This window comes from Alosa alosa, chromosome 11, assembly GCF_017589495.1.
Source record: "Alosa alosa isolate M-15738 ecotype Scorff River chromosome 11, AALO_Geno_1.1, whole genome shotgun sequence".
Classification (NCBI taxonomy): domain Eukaryota; kingdom Metazoa; phylum Chordata; class Actinopteri; order Clupeiformes; family Clupeidae; genus Alosa; species Alosa alosa.
In genome coordinates, this window is record NC_063199.1 from 28,291,164 (window position 1) to 28,309,811 (window position 18,648).

Genomic DNA, 18,648 nt, shown 5'->3' on the forward strand with positions numbered 1-18,648 from the left:
GGCTGCCAGACAAAATCACATCCCCCGCAGCCAGTTGACGTCATACATCACACCAGGCACAATAGCACCACCAACAAAAATGTTTGCCTTAGATTTTGAATGTCAACTTGTTCCCCTTGTACCATCTGATGTCCTCGGCCAGTGTATTTTTCCACCAGCCTGTGTCTTATCTACGGTAATGAGGGGGCCGTGCAGTGGCGTGTGGCTATACTGGTGGTGCTTGTGGGAATGCCAAGCCCCAAGCGTGTCACTCTTATCAGGGTGGCAGAGGAGAGGGTGCTGAAGGACATGTGCGGAAAAGAAAGCCGACGGGGAGTGACAACTGCACAGTTTCAGTTTTCAACACTGAAACCTGGAAACCTGGAAATCTCATACAAAATATATGATGATGGTGGTGTCTGTGCCTATACATAAGTAACAACACACACACACACACAAAGACATTTGCGCAACATGCATGTCAATAGGCAATCAGGTGTCACTCTGCATAGAGCCATGTAGCATATCTACAAACTTCGTCGATTAGTGACACTGTAAATGTCATAGTAAATGGTCAGCTTCCTCGTTCAATGGAGATGTCTTTGCCATTTCTTGCTCAGAATTATGCATCAAGATTTAGAAGAGAAGGTCATCTCATTATCTATAATGGTAAAAGCTTATAATTACAGAAATCCTCAACTGCCTGGCCTGTGCTGGTGATTTATTGAGTCTGTTTGTTCTAATTAATGCACATGTCCTTTGTTTTCAGAACACTATGCTGCAGCAGAAACACCACCTACACCATACCATATCCTGAGTCGATAGGACTCAGAGGGTGAGATTTGGCAGCGTATTTTGCCGACAGTGAATGCAGACTGTGGCTAGAGCGAAGTCAGTCACAAAAAGTGGGCAGTCAGGCAGAAGTTAATTAATTAAAGATAGATAGTTCCGAATTTAACACTAGTTGTATGTGATTGGTTTATTATTACCGCTGTGCAGCAAAGAGGTAGTCATATATGTTTAGTCAGAGTTTCTTTTCTTCCGAATTTATGTTTTTTCTTCAGTAATTTTGTGTCAACGTGAATGCATTTGGGCATGTAGTCCCATAAGGATGACAAAGGGCATGTAGTCCCATAAGGATGAAACTGGGTGGGCATGTAGTCCCATAAGGATGACACGGGTGGGCATGTAGTCCCATAAGGATGACACGGGTGGGCATGTAGTCCCATAAGGATGACACGGGTGGGCATGTAGTCCCATAAGGATGACACGGAACCATTGTTTTTTGTTTGGTCCGTCGCATAGGTCATATAGGTTTAGTCAGATATTTTTTCTTTTTCACATGTCCAAATTTCCGTCAAGGATTCCCGGGACACTGAAAGACCGGGGTAGACGAAACTTGGTGGGCATGTAACCCCATATGGATAGCATGGAACCATCGTTTTTCGTTTTTATCTGTAGACCCGCTGGACTGCACCCCGAAAGGAGGGTAGGGCAGACACAGTTTTCTGTGAATATCTCGAGAACCGTGAAGGTTTAGGAGGACCATTTTTTTTGTATGTTGATCTCAAGGGGCCATGTCAACCCATTCCATAACCACTCATTTCATGTATAGCGCCACCTAGTTAAACACAAAAAAGTAAAAATGAGGTGTTGTAATCGCAGGTATCTGTGACCTAACATAGTCAAAACTGCACGAAATTGGAAGTGTAGGATCATTATGACACCTTCTGAATGCACGCCAAGTTTCGTGGAATTCCGTTCATGGGGGGCCACACAATAAATTAATTTATGTTACTATACACCAACTGGCCTGTAGGTGGCCGGAGACAGTTTTCTGTGAATATCTCAAGAACCGTAGGGCCTAGGAGGTCCACCTTTTTTTTGTATGTTGGTCTTAAGGGGGCATGTCAACCCATCCCATTACCACTTATTTCATGTATAGTGCCACCTAGTTAAAAATTAAAAAGCAAAAAATTAGGTGTTTTCATCACAATATCTCTGGCTGACATGGTCAAAACTGCACAAAATTGAAAGTGTAGGATCATTATGACACCCTCCGAATGCATGCCAAGTTTTGTGAACTTTCGTTCATGGGGGGCCTTAGAATAAAATAATTTATGTGTACATTTAGTGACCGTACACCAACAAGAATTCCCGGGACACTGAAAGACCGGGGTACACGAAACTTGGTGGGCATGTAACCCTACATGGATAGCATGGAACCATCATTTTTCGTTTTGATCTGTAGCCCCCCCGCTGTACTGGACCCCCTGAAAGGAGGGTAGGGCAGACACAGTTTTCTGTGAATATCTTGAGAACCGTAGGGCCTAGGATGACCATTTTTTTCCGTATGTTTGCCTCCAGGGGTCATGTTAACCCATTCCATGTGCACACATGTGCATAAACAGATACACACGCACACACATACATTCACAGTAATCATACGTATGACACATACTCACACAATAGACATATGTACGCATGCATGCACATGCACAAACACACAGACGCAGGCAAACACACACAAAAACATAAACGTGTACACGCACACATGCACACAATTCAAGAATTTCTCAGAATTATGAACAGGCAAGATGGGGTGTGGGGTTGTATACAATTAATTTTACATGTGAAATCTATGAACTAATCATGTTTTGGTACTTGATGTCTAGCAGATACCAGTGAGAATTGTGTGTGGATAATGCAATTTAGTGAGACAGTTAAAATCATATAGGCCTTTCAGCGTGATTTATTTTTGTTGAAAAAATGTGCTGGACTGGGCGGCGGTCATATTTTGTACCTCTCTGCGGTACATCTAGTTTATAAAGTGGGTGTGCAAAGACTAAACTTAACTAAATCTAACTAAAGCTTATCAACAAATCAAAATCTATTTCCTAATTTAAACATGGATTTCAATACAAGTTTTTGCCTGAAATGGCACTGTACCTATTTACAAGGGCATTGTTCCCACCTCTTTTGGGGCCTACCATCAAATGTTGGACCTCTATAGAAAGCTTAGAACCTGTAGTTTTCGTAGGAAACAGTCAAAATAACTGTGTGATGTACTCCCACAAAGTTACAGGCTAGAATATAGTTTTTTCTTTCTGCCGGATTACAAGCATCTCTGAACTGAGCACATTTCAGCCCTCTAGGTCACTTGATATCCCTTAGAAACACAACTGAGCCCTAGCACCAGGTGTTGTGAAGCTGTGTGCAAAAGTAGATCAATATAGAATGAAAATATGAGTGCTTTAGACCATTATTTGCCAAGGTATGCTCATGCGTTTTGTAAAATGCAGAAACTCCCCATAGGACTTTTGGTTATCCAAAATGCATACTGACAATCAAATGCTTACTGCACATGAACCCCTTTGTGTAGAAGCATAATCCTGGTCTCAAATGAAAGCTAACACTTTGAGGTTTCTTGTGGACTATTTAGATTGTATGCCAAGTGTTCTGATATAGACTGACTACACAACATATGGAATAATTGTACCAGACACAATAACAAACAAACAAACAATACAACAGAGACAAAAGCAGGGAAACACAATAACAAACAAACAAAACAATACAACAAAGACAAGTTATCTGTAGGAACTATGTGTTGGGTGTGGAGGAGAAGTGATCATTAAACAGAAAGGTCTTGAGATGTGCTTTGAAGAAAGGAAGAGAAGGACAGGCACGAAGGGGTTGGGGGAGGGAGTATAAGATAGACTATACATCTGTACAACTAATATTGGATAATACAACATGAAGATTCAATTTCTATGGATTCTTGTGAATATTTCAGTAGGGCCTACCCAATATGTTGCATCTACTTATTGTGCTGCAGCTATGCTGTAAGAGTCAAAGCTTTCAAATGGTGTATAACATTTCTTTCATTTCTTTCTACATATGTTGGGGGGAGGTGGGGGAGGGGGGTAACCGTCCTGCCGGCGGGACACTGAACACATCACATGATGTGCAAGATGTACTATGTCGACTTTTGGCTGCGGCAGGGTATGTGTTCAACTGCCATATTGGTGGTCCGAACTAACCCCATGCATTTCTAAGGATTTTTGTAGTGCTGTGTCTTTTCATTAGAAAGTCTCTGCCTTAGTGGTCTCATATAGGGGAAATTCAAAAAGGAACAAAATGACCACACAGAAGGGAGACATTTTCAGATTGCATTGTACTTGCATTTATTTCTCATCCCAATTTAATCATATTCATAGCAGTTTCACTACAGGAGAGGGACAATATGATCCTTCAAGTCTACATGATGAAAACATGGACATAATAGGATGTCAATAACAATAAGTCATAACAATGAACAGACTGCAACAACTCAGAAACATCTACAGTTGAAAACTAATTTCCTGACAAAATGTTTTAAGAAAATTATGTACTGATTTTTTGTATGTATCTAAATGTACCTCCAATAAGTGTAACACATCATTTGACATGTTGATACTAAAAGTGTGGGAGGAAACAATCAATCAGATTTTTGCCATTTTTCTTTAAAAAAACATCTAGTGTAGGGCAAACATAAAAATACATATCAGCATTATCTTATCTTGAACACTTTTCTTGAACACCGGTATAATCTGTATCTGTTAGAGATGCACCTTATACAGTACAGATATAAAGTGATTGCATTTGAGTCACATGTCACATCACAGAAGGAGATGATGTACTGATAAAATTATTATCAATATTCAATGTCTCCATGATGTTACACCATTTAGTAGGCTGCTGTCAGTTAGACGCACAGCACACAGCATTTCATCAAAGAGACCATGGAGCGTGGACCGTAAAGTGAATTTGACTGACAGCGAAAAAAAACGAACACAAAGTGAAACAACTGAATACACGACTCAGTCACCAGAGACCATTTTGCATTGCTTTCAACTACCAAGCCTTGTCTAGCAGTCAAGCAAACAGTAAGCAGCACTACTTTCAGAGGCCAAAACAACTAGAAATGCTACGACTACTGTTTTCACTCGCAAGCTCCATGTGCATCATCCCTATAGAATAGGCAGCATCATGAGCGTGTACACACACACACACACACACACACACAAAAGGAAGTGGTTTGGAAAAAGAGAGAAAAAAAACACAGCACAAAGTGCAGCGTGTGGGCCAGGAAACAGAGAGCTGTCAGTTATCTGGGCCCTGGGTTTCATGTTTCAGCCCCATCTAACAAACTCACACACACACACACACACACACACACTCACTCACACACACACAAACACACACTCACTCACACACTCACACACACACACACACACACTCACTCACACACACAGCGCTCATCTTTACAGTGGAGCTCTCTCCTCATCCTCCAGGGGCCCGTTTGTGTGAGTGCACAAAAGAGAACAGGAGCCGGGCACTGTGAGCGAGGGGGCAGGTAAACTGATCAGTGACTCCCTCCAGTGAACAGGTGACAGCTGTGAAAGACGGGGGACCTGACAGTAGATCTTGCTTCCCTGCATCATCACCCCCCACCCCACACACACACACACACACACACAATGCAGACCCCTTTCCTGGCGTCGTGCACCTGCGCAGTGTGCATCTGCCTGGACCTTGTCTTACAACACAAAAGGCTAACAGTAAAACGGTGGCCCCTTGTCTAGCCCTCAGGGAAAAGGGCTGTGTTTTGGTTTAATTTCTGCAAACAGAGACAAGAAAGATGGCATTAAGTTTTGTAAATAATTCAATGCCTAAAGCCAAGGTGCACTTAACTGGCTATACACTACACATTTCTATTGCACTAAATAAATATTTAAGTGGTCTTGCTGAAGGTCTGAACAGAGGGTCTCTCAAATACTCAATTGGTTATCAATACAAAAAAGAAAATTATCCCTTAAACTGGCTCTGTCCCATTTAAGACATAGATAAAATATTGTAACACTAATCCATCTGTGCAAGCATGGTCTATTTTTAGAGCTATAAGCTACCACATTTCCATAAATTTCAACAGATGGAGCATGGTCTCAAAGGGATTATTGTGCATTGTATTGATTCCTTTGGAAGTTTCCCACTGCTCAGAAATGTTTGAATCCTTTTTGAAAATGCTTTGGATGTCATGTCTAAAGATTGTCAGCCTTTTCCTCCTATAATCCCATATAAACTTCAGCAATCTTTTATAGACAAACCATGACGTAAAATACATTACTAGTTCCACATTGGGTTTGACAGTTACTAATTAAACATACATTTCACCTGTAATTAGCTTCTTCCCATTTAACTACAACTACTTCTGCATCATGTGTGCCTAACAAGGTCATCTTAATGTTTAAGCTATTTCAGAACTTCTGACTCCATACTTGTATATCACATCTCTCTAAACCAACAATTTGCTCTACTTTCTAATTTGATCCACACATGCCATAAGCACAGAGCACAATGTAACAACATGGTGACTTTGGGGGGAGTTCATTTTTCTTTTTCAGCATCCGCATGTGGCTTCTAAAAATGGAGACAGAATGATGAGCTTATTGTGTCCAGTGCAAACACAACCGATGACTGCTTTGACCTGAAAGGATAAAGAGGACTGTTGGACAGACACGTTTAGAAGACGTCAAGACTTGCACCAGACAGACATGCATGCGGTGGAGCCTCTCAGCAGAAATAAAAAAAAAAACATTTTTTGCTGATGTCTCCGAGAATGGATAGAAAGGTGGGGGGAAAAAAGGAACTATGAAACTGTGCATTCAGCACAATTGAGACGCAGCTTTCCATAGAGTCTGGGACAATCCAGAACAAAGAGAGAGAGAGAGAGTTGGTCTAAGGGTCATCTTCAAAGAGACAGTTAAAGCAGTTTGTTGGTCCACTGCTGTCCCTGCCTGTGCACAAGTCATGTTAGCGTCCCCTTCTTGCCAGCAGCGCTGCTGTAGCTGACGGCTGTGTAAAGTGTTTGTGTGTTTGTGTGCACTGTACACCTGTTTTGTTGACAGATTTGACGCCTGGTTCCAGCTGGACACACAACAGGTCTGTTCCTTTTTTTCCATCGAGGCTGGTTATTCACCCTTTTGTTTCTTTGTTCTCTTTTCTTTTATCATGACCCTTTACGGAGCTCACAGATAAAAGTTGCAAACAGCAGTAACACTGCACTGCATGCAACATGCTACAGCTAAAGGATTTGAGGATTTGTCAGTAAATGCATTCGTAGACATACAACGAAATGAAATAAGAAAAAAAAAAAAACAATGATAGTCTTCCCTCATTAAGAATTGGTTCCTTGAAGATCTGACTTCTAACTCAACTGACAGCAAACTTGTACTGTGATAACAGTACTGTAACCAGCATTAGTAGTAGTAATGCTGTTCACCAGCATTTGTATTTCTGTCTGAGAAAAATAACCTTATGGCACAACGCATATTGGTTCTGGCTCTACAAGTATAGCGAAAACTGTAAGGGCATAGAAATCACACAGAGCATATAAGGTCAAAAAAATAACAAAAAACAAACATTTACCCAGCTCACTAATGTCACGGTTCAACGTAACTATGCAATCACCCATCGGGGGAGTCTGGGGAATCCCCTGAATTGACTCTGACCTGCCAGGAGCATAGGGAACACAGAAGTGGTCAGTACGTGCTTTTCACTCAATCCTCCCTCAGACAATTAGAAACCTCAATCTCTTGTCTCTTAACAATTTGGTACTGTAAAAATAAAATACATTTAACATGGTTTGCACATTGATAAAAAAAAATACATTTAGTGGAAGATGTAGTGGCTAATACCAACGTTGCATGGCATTGTAGGGTAGAACTAAGAATGGTCTGCACTCAGAGGGAGTGGGCCTTGCTGTGCGCATGTTTGTAAATATCCTTTTTTCCCTTTTTGGGGGTGGGGGGGGCAGATTCCAAGGCAGAGCAAGTGAAAGCTGCAACACTGTAACACTGTTTCTTATCAACATGGCCTACTTAGGAATATTCTCCAGCATTTTAGCGATAGCTTGGGAGCAGTGGGGGAAACGACAGAGCAACTTTCAGAACGGGACATAAGAAGACAGAATGTGCCTTCTTTCAGCATTTCAAATATGTGCGTTCATTCAACACATAACTAGCACTCTCAAATCTCTAATCATGTCTTGTAATACTACAGGCAGGATAAAACCACCACCAAGCCTAACTGGATGAGCTGTTCTCCCTTCTCTCTCTGATCTCTGACAGTAGCAGATGTTCCCTCCCTGGCCTGTGATGACCGCCTGTGTTAACGGCCTCAGCAGACACAGGACAGAGATACACAGAACTGGCATGACACAAAGAGAAGGCAGAAGTGTGAAATGAGAGAGACCTAGAGAAACGTGAGGATGCTACACCACATCAGATACATAGCTACCACCTGAGTGTGTGTGTGTGTTTGTGTGTGTGTGTGTGTGCGTGTGTGTCTCTGTGTATGTGCGCGTATGTATGACTGAGTGTGTGTGTGTGTGTGTGTGTGTGTGTGTGTGGGGGTAAGAGGGGCAAGGTTCCCATCCATAAGCTTCCACCCTGCCCTGTGTTAGTCAGTCAACACTTGGAGCCCATAGACGAAGTGCCATTCCTGAACCACTATAGAGTGAGGGCTGATTTGAGCGTGGTGTCACAGGGGCACGGTGAGGGGTTCGGAGATTTGAATCAGGATACATTTAGACACTAAAAGTGCGGCCTAAAGTACACAAATGCCCTGGTCATGCATCCAACAGCTACAACGGGATTACCCAGACCCACAACAAACATGAAAGCAGCTGAAGCGACATTGAGGAGAGCAGCAAGATGCAAAGACCTCAGAGAGAGAAATCAGAGAAGACTATGGATAATAGGCAGGGAGGTATGCTGCCCCCCCTCAGGCAGGTGTGAGGTGGGTGGCAGATAGAGCTTGGATACTGGGGCAGTGTTGGCGGGAGGGGTGGTGGGGGGGCATCTCACGCTCGTTTCCTGGCCATGTCGGCATCCTGACACTCGACGGCGGAGAGCGCAATGAGCATCTGCGCGGCGTAGTAGGTGGCCATGATGATGGCGCGCGAGTGCGGCACGGGGAAGCAGAATTTGTTGACGGCGATGGTCAGGTCGGACACCATGAAGAGCATGGCGCCCAGGCACGCCGACAGCTTGGTCCACGTCCACAGGTCGTTGGCCAGCTGCACGCCGGCGATGGCTCGCCAGCCCATGAAGCCGATCAGGGCGATGTACACGGCCACCAGGTAGGTAAACGGCCCGGACAGGTAGGGGTAGAGCAGCGCGTAGCTGACCGCCGAGACGGCCCCGATCACCAGGCCCGCCACTGCGTTTAGGGGTTTCATGCCGAATGCGGAGGAGTAGAGGATGTGGGTGATGGCAAACATCAGAAGCCCTGAAGAAAAGGCCAACAGAGAAGACAAGATCAGTGGGGAATTAGGATTATGTCATATCTTTGAACACTCTTGCTGTAATTATTTTCTCAAGATCATAATGAGCAATTATTGTACTGTTTTTTCACAAGATTAAAGACCCGTGAAATTTCATACAACGACCAAACATACACATAATATTACTGGAAATTAAGAGTAGATAAGATGAGATAGATAAGCTGTTATCTACCCAATATAGATTCCATGACACAAAATACAGTAAGTGATAATGAACAAACTCACCATGGCTGAAGTAGCCCTGCTCCTGCCAGATTAAAAAGGCATCTCCCAGAGCAGAGAATATGAGTCCAGCTAAGATCTTTCGGGCACTGGAATGAGCACCTAAAAAGCTGATGCCGTGCGCCAGCAGAAAGACCCACAGGCAGAAGATGGGCAGGCACTTGATGAGAGCGCTGAACCAGGAAGGACTGGAGGTGGGCAACCACAGCACGAAGTACACACAGGTGGCCTTGAAGAAGGGCACTAGCTTCGGCCCCTCCGACTTCACCTAGAAAGAGTTTAGCCATTAAGCGAAAACACCACTTAATCATTACAAGTGACCATTATTTGGACAGCGTACCCATCACCAGATAAATCATTTTCAAAATGATCTACATCTGAATGGCTGGCAGTGTGCTCTAGTCTGACAAAGTTTAATCATCTGCAGATGGGACGTGTCTCCCGCAGGCCAGAGCCAGGAGAGCTGCTCTCGGGAAGTGATTCTGTTGTGCAAAGCAGTTTCTGTGGCAAAGGAGAGGTATGTGAGGTCAGACAATAAAAACAGCCAAGGCAAAGTGACTTGGAGTTAAGTCTGCAATTAGCATGTGATCCATGTAGGAGAACAGGGTCAAAAGGCCTGCAACAAGCATTGTTGTATTTTATTATGTATTTTATATGTAAAATGCAGTCTCTTTTTATACTACTTAGAGTAGTGGTACGATGGTCTGTACTTTTATTAATGAGGAAGTTATATGGCTAATGCTTGAGGTGCATTCAATTCTTTAGAAACTGTCAAAAAGGTCTTTCAGCTCAAGGGAAGTGAAAAATGAAATGAAAGCAGATCATCTTACTGGCACACACACACAGGCGTCAGACGCACCCCCACCACACACACAGTCTGTTTTTTTAGAACTCCATAGGGAAGCTTTTTACACTATACTCTGACTCATCACAAATGAGCCAGCGGAGTTGTGGAGTTTCAACCCAGTGTGTGTGTGTGTGTGTGTGTGTGTGTGTGTGTGTGTGTGGAGGGAGGGAGGTGTACTGAGTCTATGCCTGGTCCAGCATCCAGAGCCTTCCATTGCACAGCTGCTGCGATGGAGCCTGGAGGGCATGGGCAGTTACACAGCATGGGCATTAGGAGAGACTGGGCTGACCTCAAACATGGCTGCAGATTAAGTACACTAAACTTCAACACTGGCATTTAGTGACATGTGACTTTAGTCAGGGTACTACCCACAATTTGCTTCAAGTGTGGAGACATGTTCAGAAGCGACATGCATGTTATCTATCTACGGAGGCAATAAAGACATGCAAGAAAGAGAAAAAAGAATGAGAGAGTGAGGGAGAGAGAGAGAGAAAGTGAGGGAAAGAGTGAGATGAGAGAGAGAGAGAGAGAGAGAGAGAGGGATCAGGTTTGCTCTTGACTGTTTTCGTGTATAGCTGCCACTGCCCTCTCCACAGCAGGGAAGTGTTTTCTAGGTCATCTGCCCAGATGTGGACGTGGGGCCCATATGAGCGGAGCAGCACACTGGCCCATCCTGTGGAGACAGCCCCTGGCCCCGGAGGAGCCTGTGCACAGCCCTCACAAGCAGCTCTTTAACTCCAGCCATTAAAGCTCAATACATAGAACAACTCAGCCTGCAGGTTTGTTTTGGGTGCATAAGGAAGGAATGTGTGGCCAATCAGTTAGCTGAGAATAAAAGTCCATTAAGTGTTATGAGTTAACCATTACATGCCCGGCTTTCTCTGTCTTTCAAGGGCCTCCTGGCAAAAAATACCACCAAACATCTCAATATGTCACACTACTAAAAAAATACACCATTCCATCATATGTTGGACCCAAGGCATAATCTCTCTTTTCCCCCCTGCAATTCTGAAAAAAAAAAAGTCTTTAGATAAGGCTATCTGAAGTATTACTAATCTGATCTGACACAGGTTTTAGTGCATTCATTCAAACCCTCTCGGAGCAATATTTCCCGGAGGTGTTAGATATCCCTTTCCTTGATAGTCATGTGTTCTTTTCAACCCAGTGGGAGAGAAGTGAAGCTGTTATTTCTTGTTTTTCTCCCCTAAGAACAGCTCTGGAACATTATGTCGAAGGTTTTCGACACTTACAAATGTCACACATTCAACATCAGATTTCCCTACATCTCAGGGCCAATCACAACTGACAAGGGTAAGTGGGCAGCACCATTATGTGAAAAAGAGACATTTAAAAAATGAATTACCCAAGCTGTCACTACAGGCCTAATTCTTAGGGAGAAATAAGAAATTGAATATAACCATGTAATTATTCAACAATAAACACACAATCTCATTTATGGTGTGATAAGCTGAAAAGCCAGCTGACCTGTTCAGAAGGGGAAAAAAGGATTCTGTCCATTCGTGGAGCTTACAAAAGAGTTTGGCTTAAGAAATCAGGGTAGGCAAATTAATAAGACTTATGCCTATAACTTCTTTCACTTTTCTAAAGTTCACAAAAACGGTATTTGTTGTTAATGAGAAATGAGATTCTTGCGGATTGCTGCTTAAGCAATAATTATTAATTTAGGCTATTGTGGACCATAGGACTTCAAAAGCGCATGGACCACACACATCGCGCATGCGTTGCCAAAAGCTAAACAAAAAGAGACAAAAAGCTCCTCATGTGATGAAATTTCCTTTCAGTTTAGCCAACACATCGTGAAAACAACTGAGACACGGTGGCTTCTAGAACAATATTGAGTATTGTTGATTACAGTGTTTCACAAATCTAAAATCTAATGCCATGTTATCGTAGGCCTAAACTGAAAAGGAACACTGACGTATGAGACAAAGTGCCTGGAATAGCTTTAAACCGACTCCATCAGTAGCCTAAGATAATCGGCTGGTGGTCAAGAACCACTGAACTTATATAGGTGATAGAGCACATGGTATCTTATTTAGGCACAGGAATAAAATGACCCAAATAACATCCTATTTCTTATCATAAGCAAGCACATTGTCTAGGCTATTGTGAGTCTGAAAAAAGACATGCTTCCTAATTATCACGTGTTCACTGTTTACCCAGATAGTCTCGAGTAGGCTGCAGACTGCTTTGACGGTAGACTACTGAATCTTGAATATGGTCAACAGAGCATAGCATAACACAAATAAATAATGAATCATAGGTAGCCCACGCGAAGACTTACAGCTACAGGCATAGTCTATATATAGTGAAGCTGTTATTTCTTTATATATAAATATATATATAAATATATATATACACATAAATCTAATAAGGCTAAAAGCTTTGTCGTCTGTGCAACATCTAGCTTTTATCCCTTCAAAACGCGTCGATATCTTCATCAAATCAATACTAACCTAGGCTGCTTCAGATATGAAATGACTGCTGGGCATAGCCTAAAGTTTTTTGACAACGATACCCTTACGTAAAAAGAGCTTACCACAGTGACAGGCGAGACCATCTCTACAGCTGTAAAGAGACCTTGTTACTGCTACTGTACGTAAGTATTCAGCCGAGAATACGATGTATTTTGAGGGGTACCAGTTTTTCGCAGTGCACAGTTCTTTGTATCCCGAATTGTTTTTGTGTCCCTTGTTAGGGGCAGGCCATCATGAAGAGGGATGGGGCACAGCAGCAGTAATCGTGGGAGGAGATTATTGTAAAAACACTGATAGGATGCTGTTAATGAATCTGTCCAATCAAAAGTCCCAAAAGCTGTCAAGGGGGCGAGATTGACCTCTTCGATACGCCCATTTATAGGAGGGGCTTAATAATCAGTGAGCAACAAAAACACAGATGGCCAGTGTTTGTCTACTGACCTCACGGAAGACCCATCTTCTCTCGAATACCCTACAATCAAATTGTAAAAAAGTGTACTGTACATGATAGGCCTATAGCCCATCTTCAACGGGATACAAATACTCCTATATGCAAGTTCTGTGTGTATACATTTGTTTTTGATGTTACAATGTTTGATATTCAATAGTTTTAGAAGATTATCTAGAATTAAAAAATATCAAAATTATGGTAGGCTGGATGTCTGCTTAGAAAGTGTATACATCCCCCGGACGTGACATCATGAGCCTGAACCGGATGATGTGTTTAAATCAACCCCCAGCTCAGCTGTTGTGCTAACGACTGACAAATTAAGTTTTTTTTCGCCGTTATATACCATGTATATACATTTAGCAGTTGATTGTTTGTAACATTAGATTATCAGAATATCCACCTTTATGGTCTCACGAGAATAGAAGTCGGTGTAAATTCAGTTGAAGCCTATTTACGTGGATTATCATACCAGACTGGTGAAACCCCTGGTCTTTTTTTGCTAACGATAGCTGAAAGACAGCTAGCTAACGTTACTAGTGTAACGTAGCTAGTTTATACCACATTATCACATCGACCTCGACAGTGGACTCATTTTAACAGTTTTGTGAACAACGAAAGCGCCGTCACGGAGGATTCATTTGGGGGAGGGCTAGTGTACTGGCTAGCTTGCAACGTTAATCAGATAACCAGTTGTCATCGGTGGTGGGTAGCAGCATGGACTTTGAAAATGTCCTGGCAATGGCTTCTCAAAACCAGGGCCTCAGTAGCCTTCCGGTGGGTCTTGAGTTTTGAATTTTATGTGTTGTCATGAAAGCTGTTTGCGGCCGAAATGTTTAAAGATGTTGTATGAGTTATAGCGGCAGCAACATCCACTGACTAAGCCACGTAACGGTGGAAATGTAGAAATAAGTATGCTGTGAGCTTGCAAATGATATGCATGGGATTAGGATGAAGTTGCGATGAATAATAATAATGTTCACGTTACAATTCAGGGTTGTAATTTAAAATGTCACACCACTGCAGTCACTCACTAAACTGTATTTATTTAGCTGGATTATCCTATGCCTCTGATTACAAATAAAAACATATATGAATATCTCTAAGGCCATTTACAGTGGCTTGTCTTGTGTATTGATATTTTTCACTTACAAACAGACTTATTCATTAAAACCATGTATTGATTTTCCAGCACAATAGTAGGGATAGTAATGTAATTCATTTCATTGGTTCATCCATAGTCTTCCCTGATGTTCAGAACAAGTAATGTTGACAATGTTCTTATATGTGATGTGTCCGCAGAAGAGATACAGTTTACAAACTGGCCCACCGAAAAAGGATCCCAGAGTTAAAGGCGTCAATTCAGCAGCCGTTCAGGCTTTCTTGAAGAAACAAGAGGCTGACCAGAAAAAGAAAGGTAAACATAGGAATGTAACTGCATATAACCATTGTTTACTCTATCAATAATTTAATTCTATTACTTAGCATCTGAGAACATGCATAACTATTCTCTAATTGTTCTGTAATGTTTTTATTCTGTTCATAAAGTACAAAAGATGAAGAAGGAGAAAGAGGTACTTCAGGCGAAACGTGAGGAATTGAAAACGGATAGAAAGGCTCGCGCGATGGCGTCCCGCACAAAGGATAACTTCCATGGTTACAATGGTGTCCCCATAGTGGAAGTTCCAAAGAAGAGAAGGTCCAGAGGAGAGGGCAGAGAGGATGACAACCAGAGGGGTGAAGGGTATGAAGATGACGAAGATAACTATGAGTATGGAGAGACGGAGTCTGAATCTGAGCCGGAACAGGTTCCAGAGAGGCCAGCGGCAAAGAGCCAGTTGTCCAGCAAGTCCGTATCTAAACCAGTGACTAAGAAACCTGGGGGCCCAGCTAAGGCTGCACCCCCGCCTATGAACTTTGCCGAGTTGCTGAAGCTTGCCGCGAAAAAGCAGCACGAACCGGTTGAGATAAAACCAGTGCCAAAGAAGAGTGAGGAGCGGCCGCTCAGCGCAGAGGACCTGAGGGAGCTCGAGATCGAACGCAGGATCAAGGAACGGAGGCAACAAGAGAAGGGGCGCGACACCAAGTCCGAGCTCAAAAGCAAAGCACAGCTCAACTCGAACACTCACAGGAAGAGTGTCCCTGAGAGAGACAGCAGGGGAGGCAGCAAGCCACACAAGAGTCTCCCGGAAAAATCCTCCTCCAGCGAGTCCAGCAGGAAGCCAAAGCCCCACGGCTCCGGAGAGCGGCCACACAGCTCAGCCAAGACGTCTCTGTCGGACCGACCAAAACCTACCTTAAACTCCTCAGGTTCCTCAGGTGGCAGCAGAGCGCCGGCAAAGGCCAGCTCGCAGGTATCTGCCAAACAGCCGGCCGCCAGGCCCTCCTCAAGCCAGAGACCCAACAGCTCCACAAGTGACCTTAACCCAAGGAAAGGGAACCACCCACCTTCTTCAGGTAAGCCAAGTTCTTCTGGGACCAGACCCTCGGGTGCCAGCCAAGGAGCACAGCGCAGCAGCTCGGGCCAGAGTCGACCTGGCCAGGGCAGCTCGGACAAAGGGTCGTCTTCCGGGAGGGCAGAGCACCAGCGACCGGGGGGCAGCCATGGCAGTGCCCCCCGGCCGAGTAGTAACGGACAAATGCGGCAGGTGTCTGGTGGAGCCGCAGGAAAACTGGGAGGCGCAGCACAGCAAAGACCAGGGGGAAGCTTACAAGGGAGGCCTGGGAGTAGCGTTCAAGCAAGGCCGGGGGGTAGCGTACAAGGGAGGCCGGGGGGTAGCGCACAAGGGAGGCCTGGGGGTAGCGTACAAGGGAGGCCTGGGGGTAGCGTACAAGGGAGGCCTGGGGGTAGCGTACAAGGGAGGCCGGGGGTAGCGTACAAGGGAGGCCGGGGGGTAGCTTACAAGCAAGGCCTGGGGGTAGCTTACAAGCAAGGCCTGGGGGTGGAGGGCCTAGGCCTGCAGCTGCTGGAGGAGTGCCTGGGAGGGCAGGGGGAGGTGGTGGGCCCTCAGGGCCTGGGCGACCAAAGTGTACTGTGGTGGCCGAGACCATCTCCTCTAAGAACATGGTGCCAAAACCTGGAATGGCTCCCAGACCAGGAATGCCGCCTAGACCCGGAGGACCCTCTAGACCAGGAATGCCACCCAGACAAGGAATACCAGCAAGACCTTATGGTCAGGGGCCCCCTGCTAGGCCTCCTGGTAAGTGCTGCAGTTATAACATTACCATGAGTATTAATTACTGATGTTTGAATTTGTTTGTATCATAAAGTAAACAATGTTCCACCTTCCTTCCTTTAATTTTGAGTCAATCATGTGGTTGCAGTACATCAGTTACCATAGTTGGCATGATCCATTCTCACACACAGCATAGAATGTCTTTACTCAAAACATCTGTACATCTTTGAACACCAATTTGTGGAGATCTAGGTTTGATCTGATTATGGCGGTTTGTACGTTTCCTCTAACTCCAGCACTAAGTCAGTGACTCCTCATGCCTGTGCTTCCATACTAACCTGGTGTTTGTTGTCATCGGTGCCAGTGTTGCTGGAATAGTGAGTCAGCAGGCTTAGATGGCCATTGTCACCCACCGTGGTCCTGTCAAACAGCAACACAATAGAGAGTTTACAGCATTGGCCATGATTCTGAGTGGAAAGTTCAGACTGTCATGATCATACTCTTCCAGAAGAGCATTCCACTTGGCCATTCCATCTGATAGTTTGAAAAGGTTGGTTTGGTTGTACTGTATATTCAGAAATGGTTGTCTCTTATCTAGGTGCAATGTTGCCACCCATCACGTCTGCCTACAAACGACGATATGTTGATGACGATGAGGACGATGAGGACCCAGAGATGGATGACTTCATCGACGATGGAGGAGAGGATCAAGATGAAATTTCAAAACATATCAGGGAAATCTTTGGCTATGATCGGAACAAGTAAGCAAAGCTAGAATTCTTGTTACAGTTTAACAAAGTAGTTATAAGCTGTCACATATAAAAATGTAATGCACTTGAGGGAAAAAATAAATAAATTAAAATACCTCTTCTCTAGTGGTGTTGACCTTGCTTGACCTTGACCTCTCATGCGTATGTATTTGTGCAGATACAAAGAGGAGAGTGACTATGCATTGCGGTTTATGGAGAGCAGTTGGAGAGATCAGCAGAAAGAGGAGGCCAGGAGGTAAGTGCTGCTGCATCCAGTCCAGCAGACTAGTCAAAAGACAGCAGACAAAGGTTGCTTGTCTATGAATCCACTTCCACATCATAGTCACTTCTATCATCTATCACGTGTCTGTTTTGTGTGTGTCTGTGTGTTGTTTTTTCCACCTGTGCGCCCTCTGTGTGCGTGAAAGCCTGAGGATGGCTGTGCTGGAGGATGAAGAGGAGGAACGACGTGAACTGGAAGATCTCAGACGCCAAAGCGCCAAGAAAAGAAAATTAAAATGATGTTACCAGCCCCCTGTTTATTGCTGCACCGTACGCTCGTGTGGTCAACTGTTTTTTTTGTTTTTGTTTTGTTGATGTGGGACAGGGACTTTAACGCTACTAGCACAGTGAGCTTGAACGCATCTTTTTTTTTTTTTCTCTCTCTCCCACCCACAATTTCCCCCATTTTAGTTTACGCCTGGGCATCAAGGAGGACGAGGAGGAGCTGCGCTTGGAGGAGGAAGAGAACAAACGGAAACTAGCGCTCTTGAAAGCCAAGCGGAGAAAGATCTAGGGGCGAGACGACAAAAGAAAAACAAAACAGAAAATCCGCTTTATATGAACTTTGGGTCAAGGAGGAATGTTAGTGAGGAACAGGTGACTCTTGCTGCTCTCACTTGTTGTATTTTTTATTTATTTGAAATTCCCCTGAAAGGGAGCAGTTTTGCACTACGGAGAGCGCCTTGTCTTGGTGAATTACACTGAGGAAAATAATGTAATGAAAAGCAATCGCGGACTTCATTTTTGTACCGACAGCAAATCATTCATATATGTATGTACGTTTGGAGGCCTTACATCTGACTGACATTTCTTCAAACAGATCAGACACCGTGGAGATCATTTTATTCTATTAATATAAGTATGGTTAAGTGAAAACTGCCATTTGTTTGAATTGTACTGCGCTATTTTTCTTGTTAAAAGTGATTTGTCGAATGCCGCCTGGGTGTTTTTTCTCCACCCCCCCCCCCTCTCCCTCTCCCTCTCCATAAATACTTATGAACACACACACACACACAGCAGTTTATAGAGAGCAGTTGGAGTGGTATATGGAGTGTTAAT

General features: G+C 43.9%; 2 protein-coding genes across 2 annotated transcripts; one reads left to right on the forward strand and one right to left on the reverse strand.

Annotated features, from left to right (window-relative positions):
• Positions 1-4,141: 4,141 nt before the first annotated feature.
• On the reverse strand, positions 4,142-13,157 carry tmem86a (transmembrane protein 86A). The gene is made up of 3 exons (XM_048257303.1): positions 12,997-13,157; positions 9,593-9,857; positions 4,142-9,312 (listed from the first exon to the last, which is right to left on the reverse strand). Exons 1-3 carry the CDS (start codon positions 13,015-13,017, stop codon positions 8,885-8,887), a joined length of 714 nt encoding a protein of 237 aa, XP_048113260.1. The 5' UTR covers positions 13,018-13,157; the 3' UTR covers positions 4,142-8,884.
• Positions 13,158-13,385: 228 nt separating this feature from the next.
• Positions 13,386-18,526, forward strand: spty2d1 (SPT2 chromatin protein domain containing 1). The gene is given in 7 exon segments (XM_048258026.1): positions 13,386-14,159; positions 14,685-14,799; positions 14,931-16,323; positions 16,326-16,582; positions 17,157-17,319; positions 17,486-17,563; positions 18,001-18,526. Coding segments are annotated over 7 exon segments (2,169 nt in total). The 5' UTR covers positions 13,386-14,099; the 3' UTR covers positions 18,104-18,526.
• Positions 18,527-18,648: the final 122 nt, after the last annotated feature.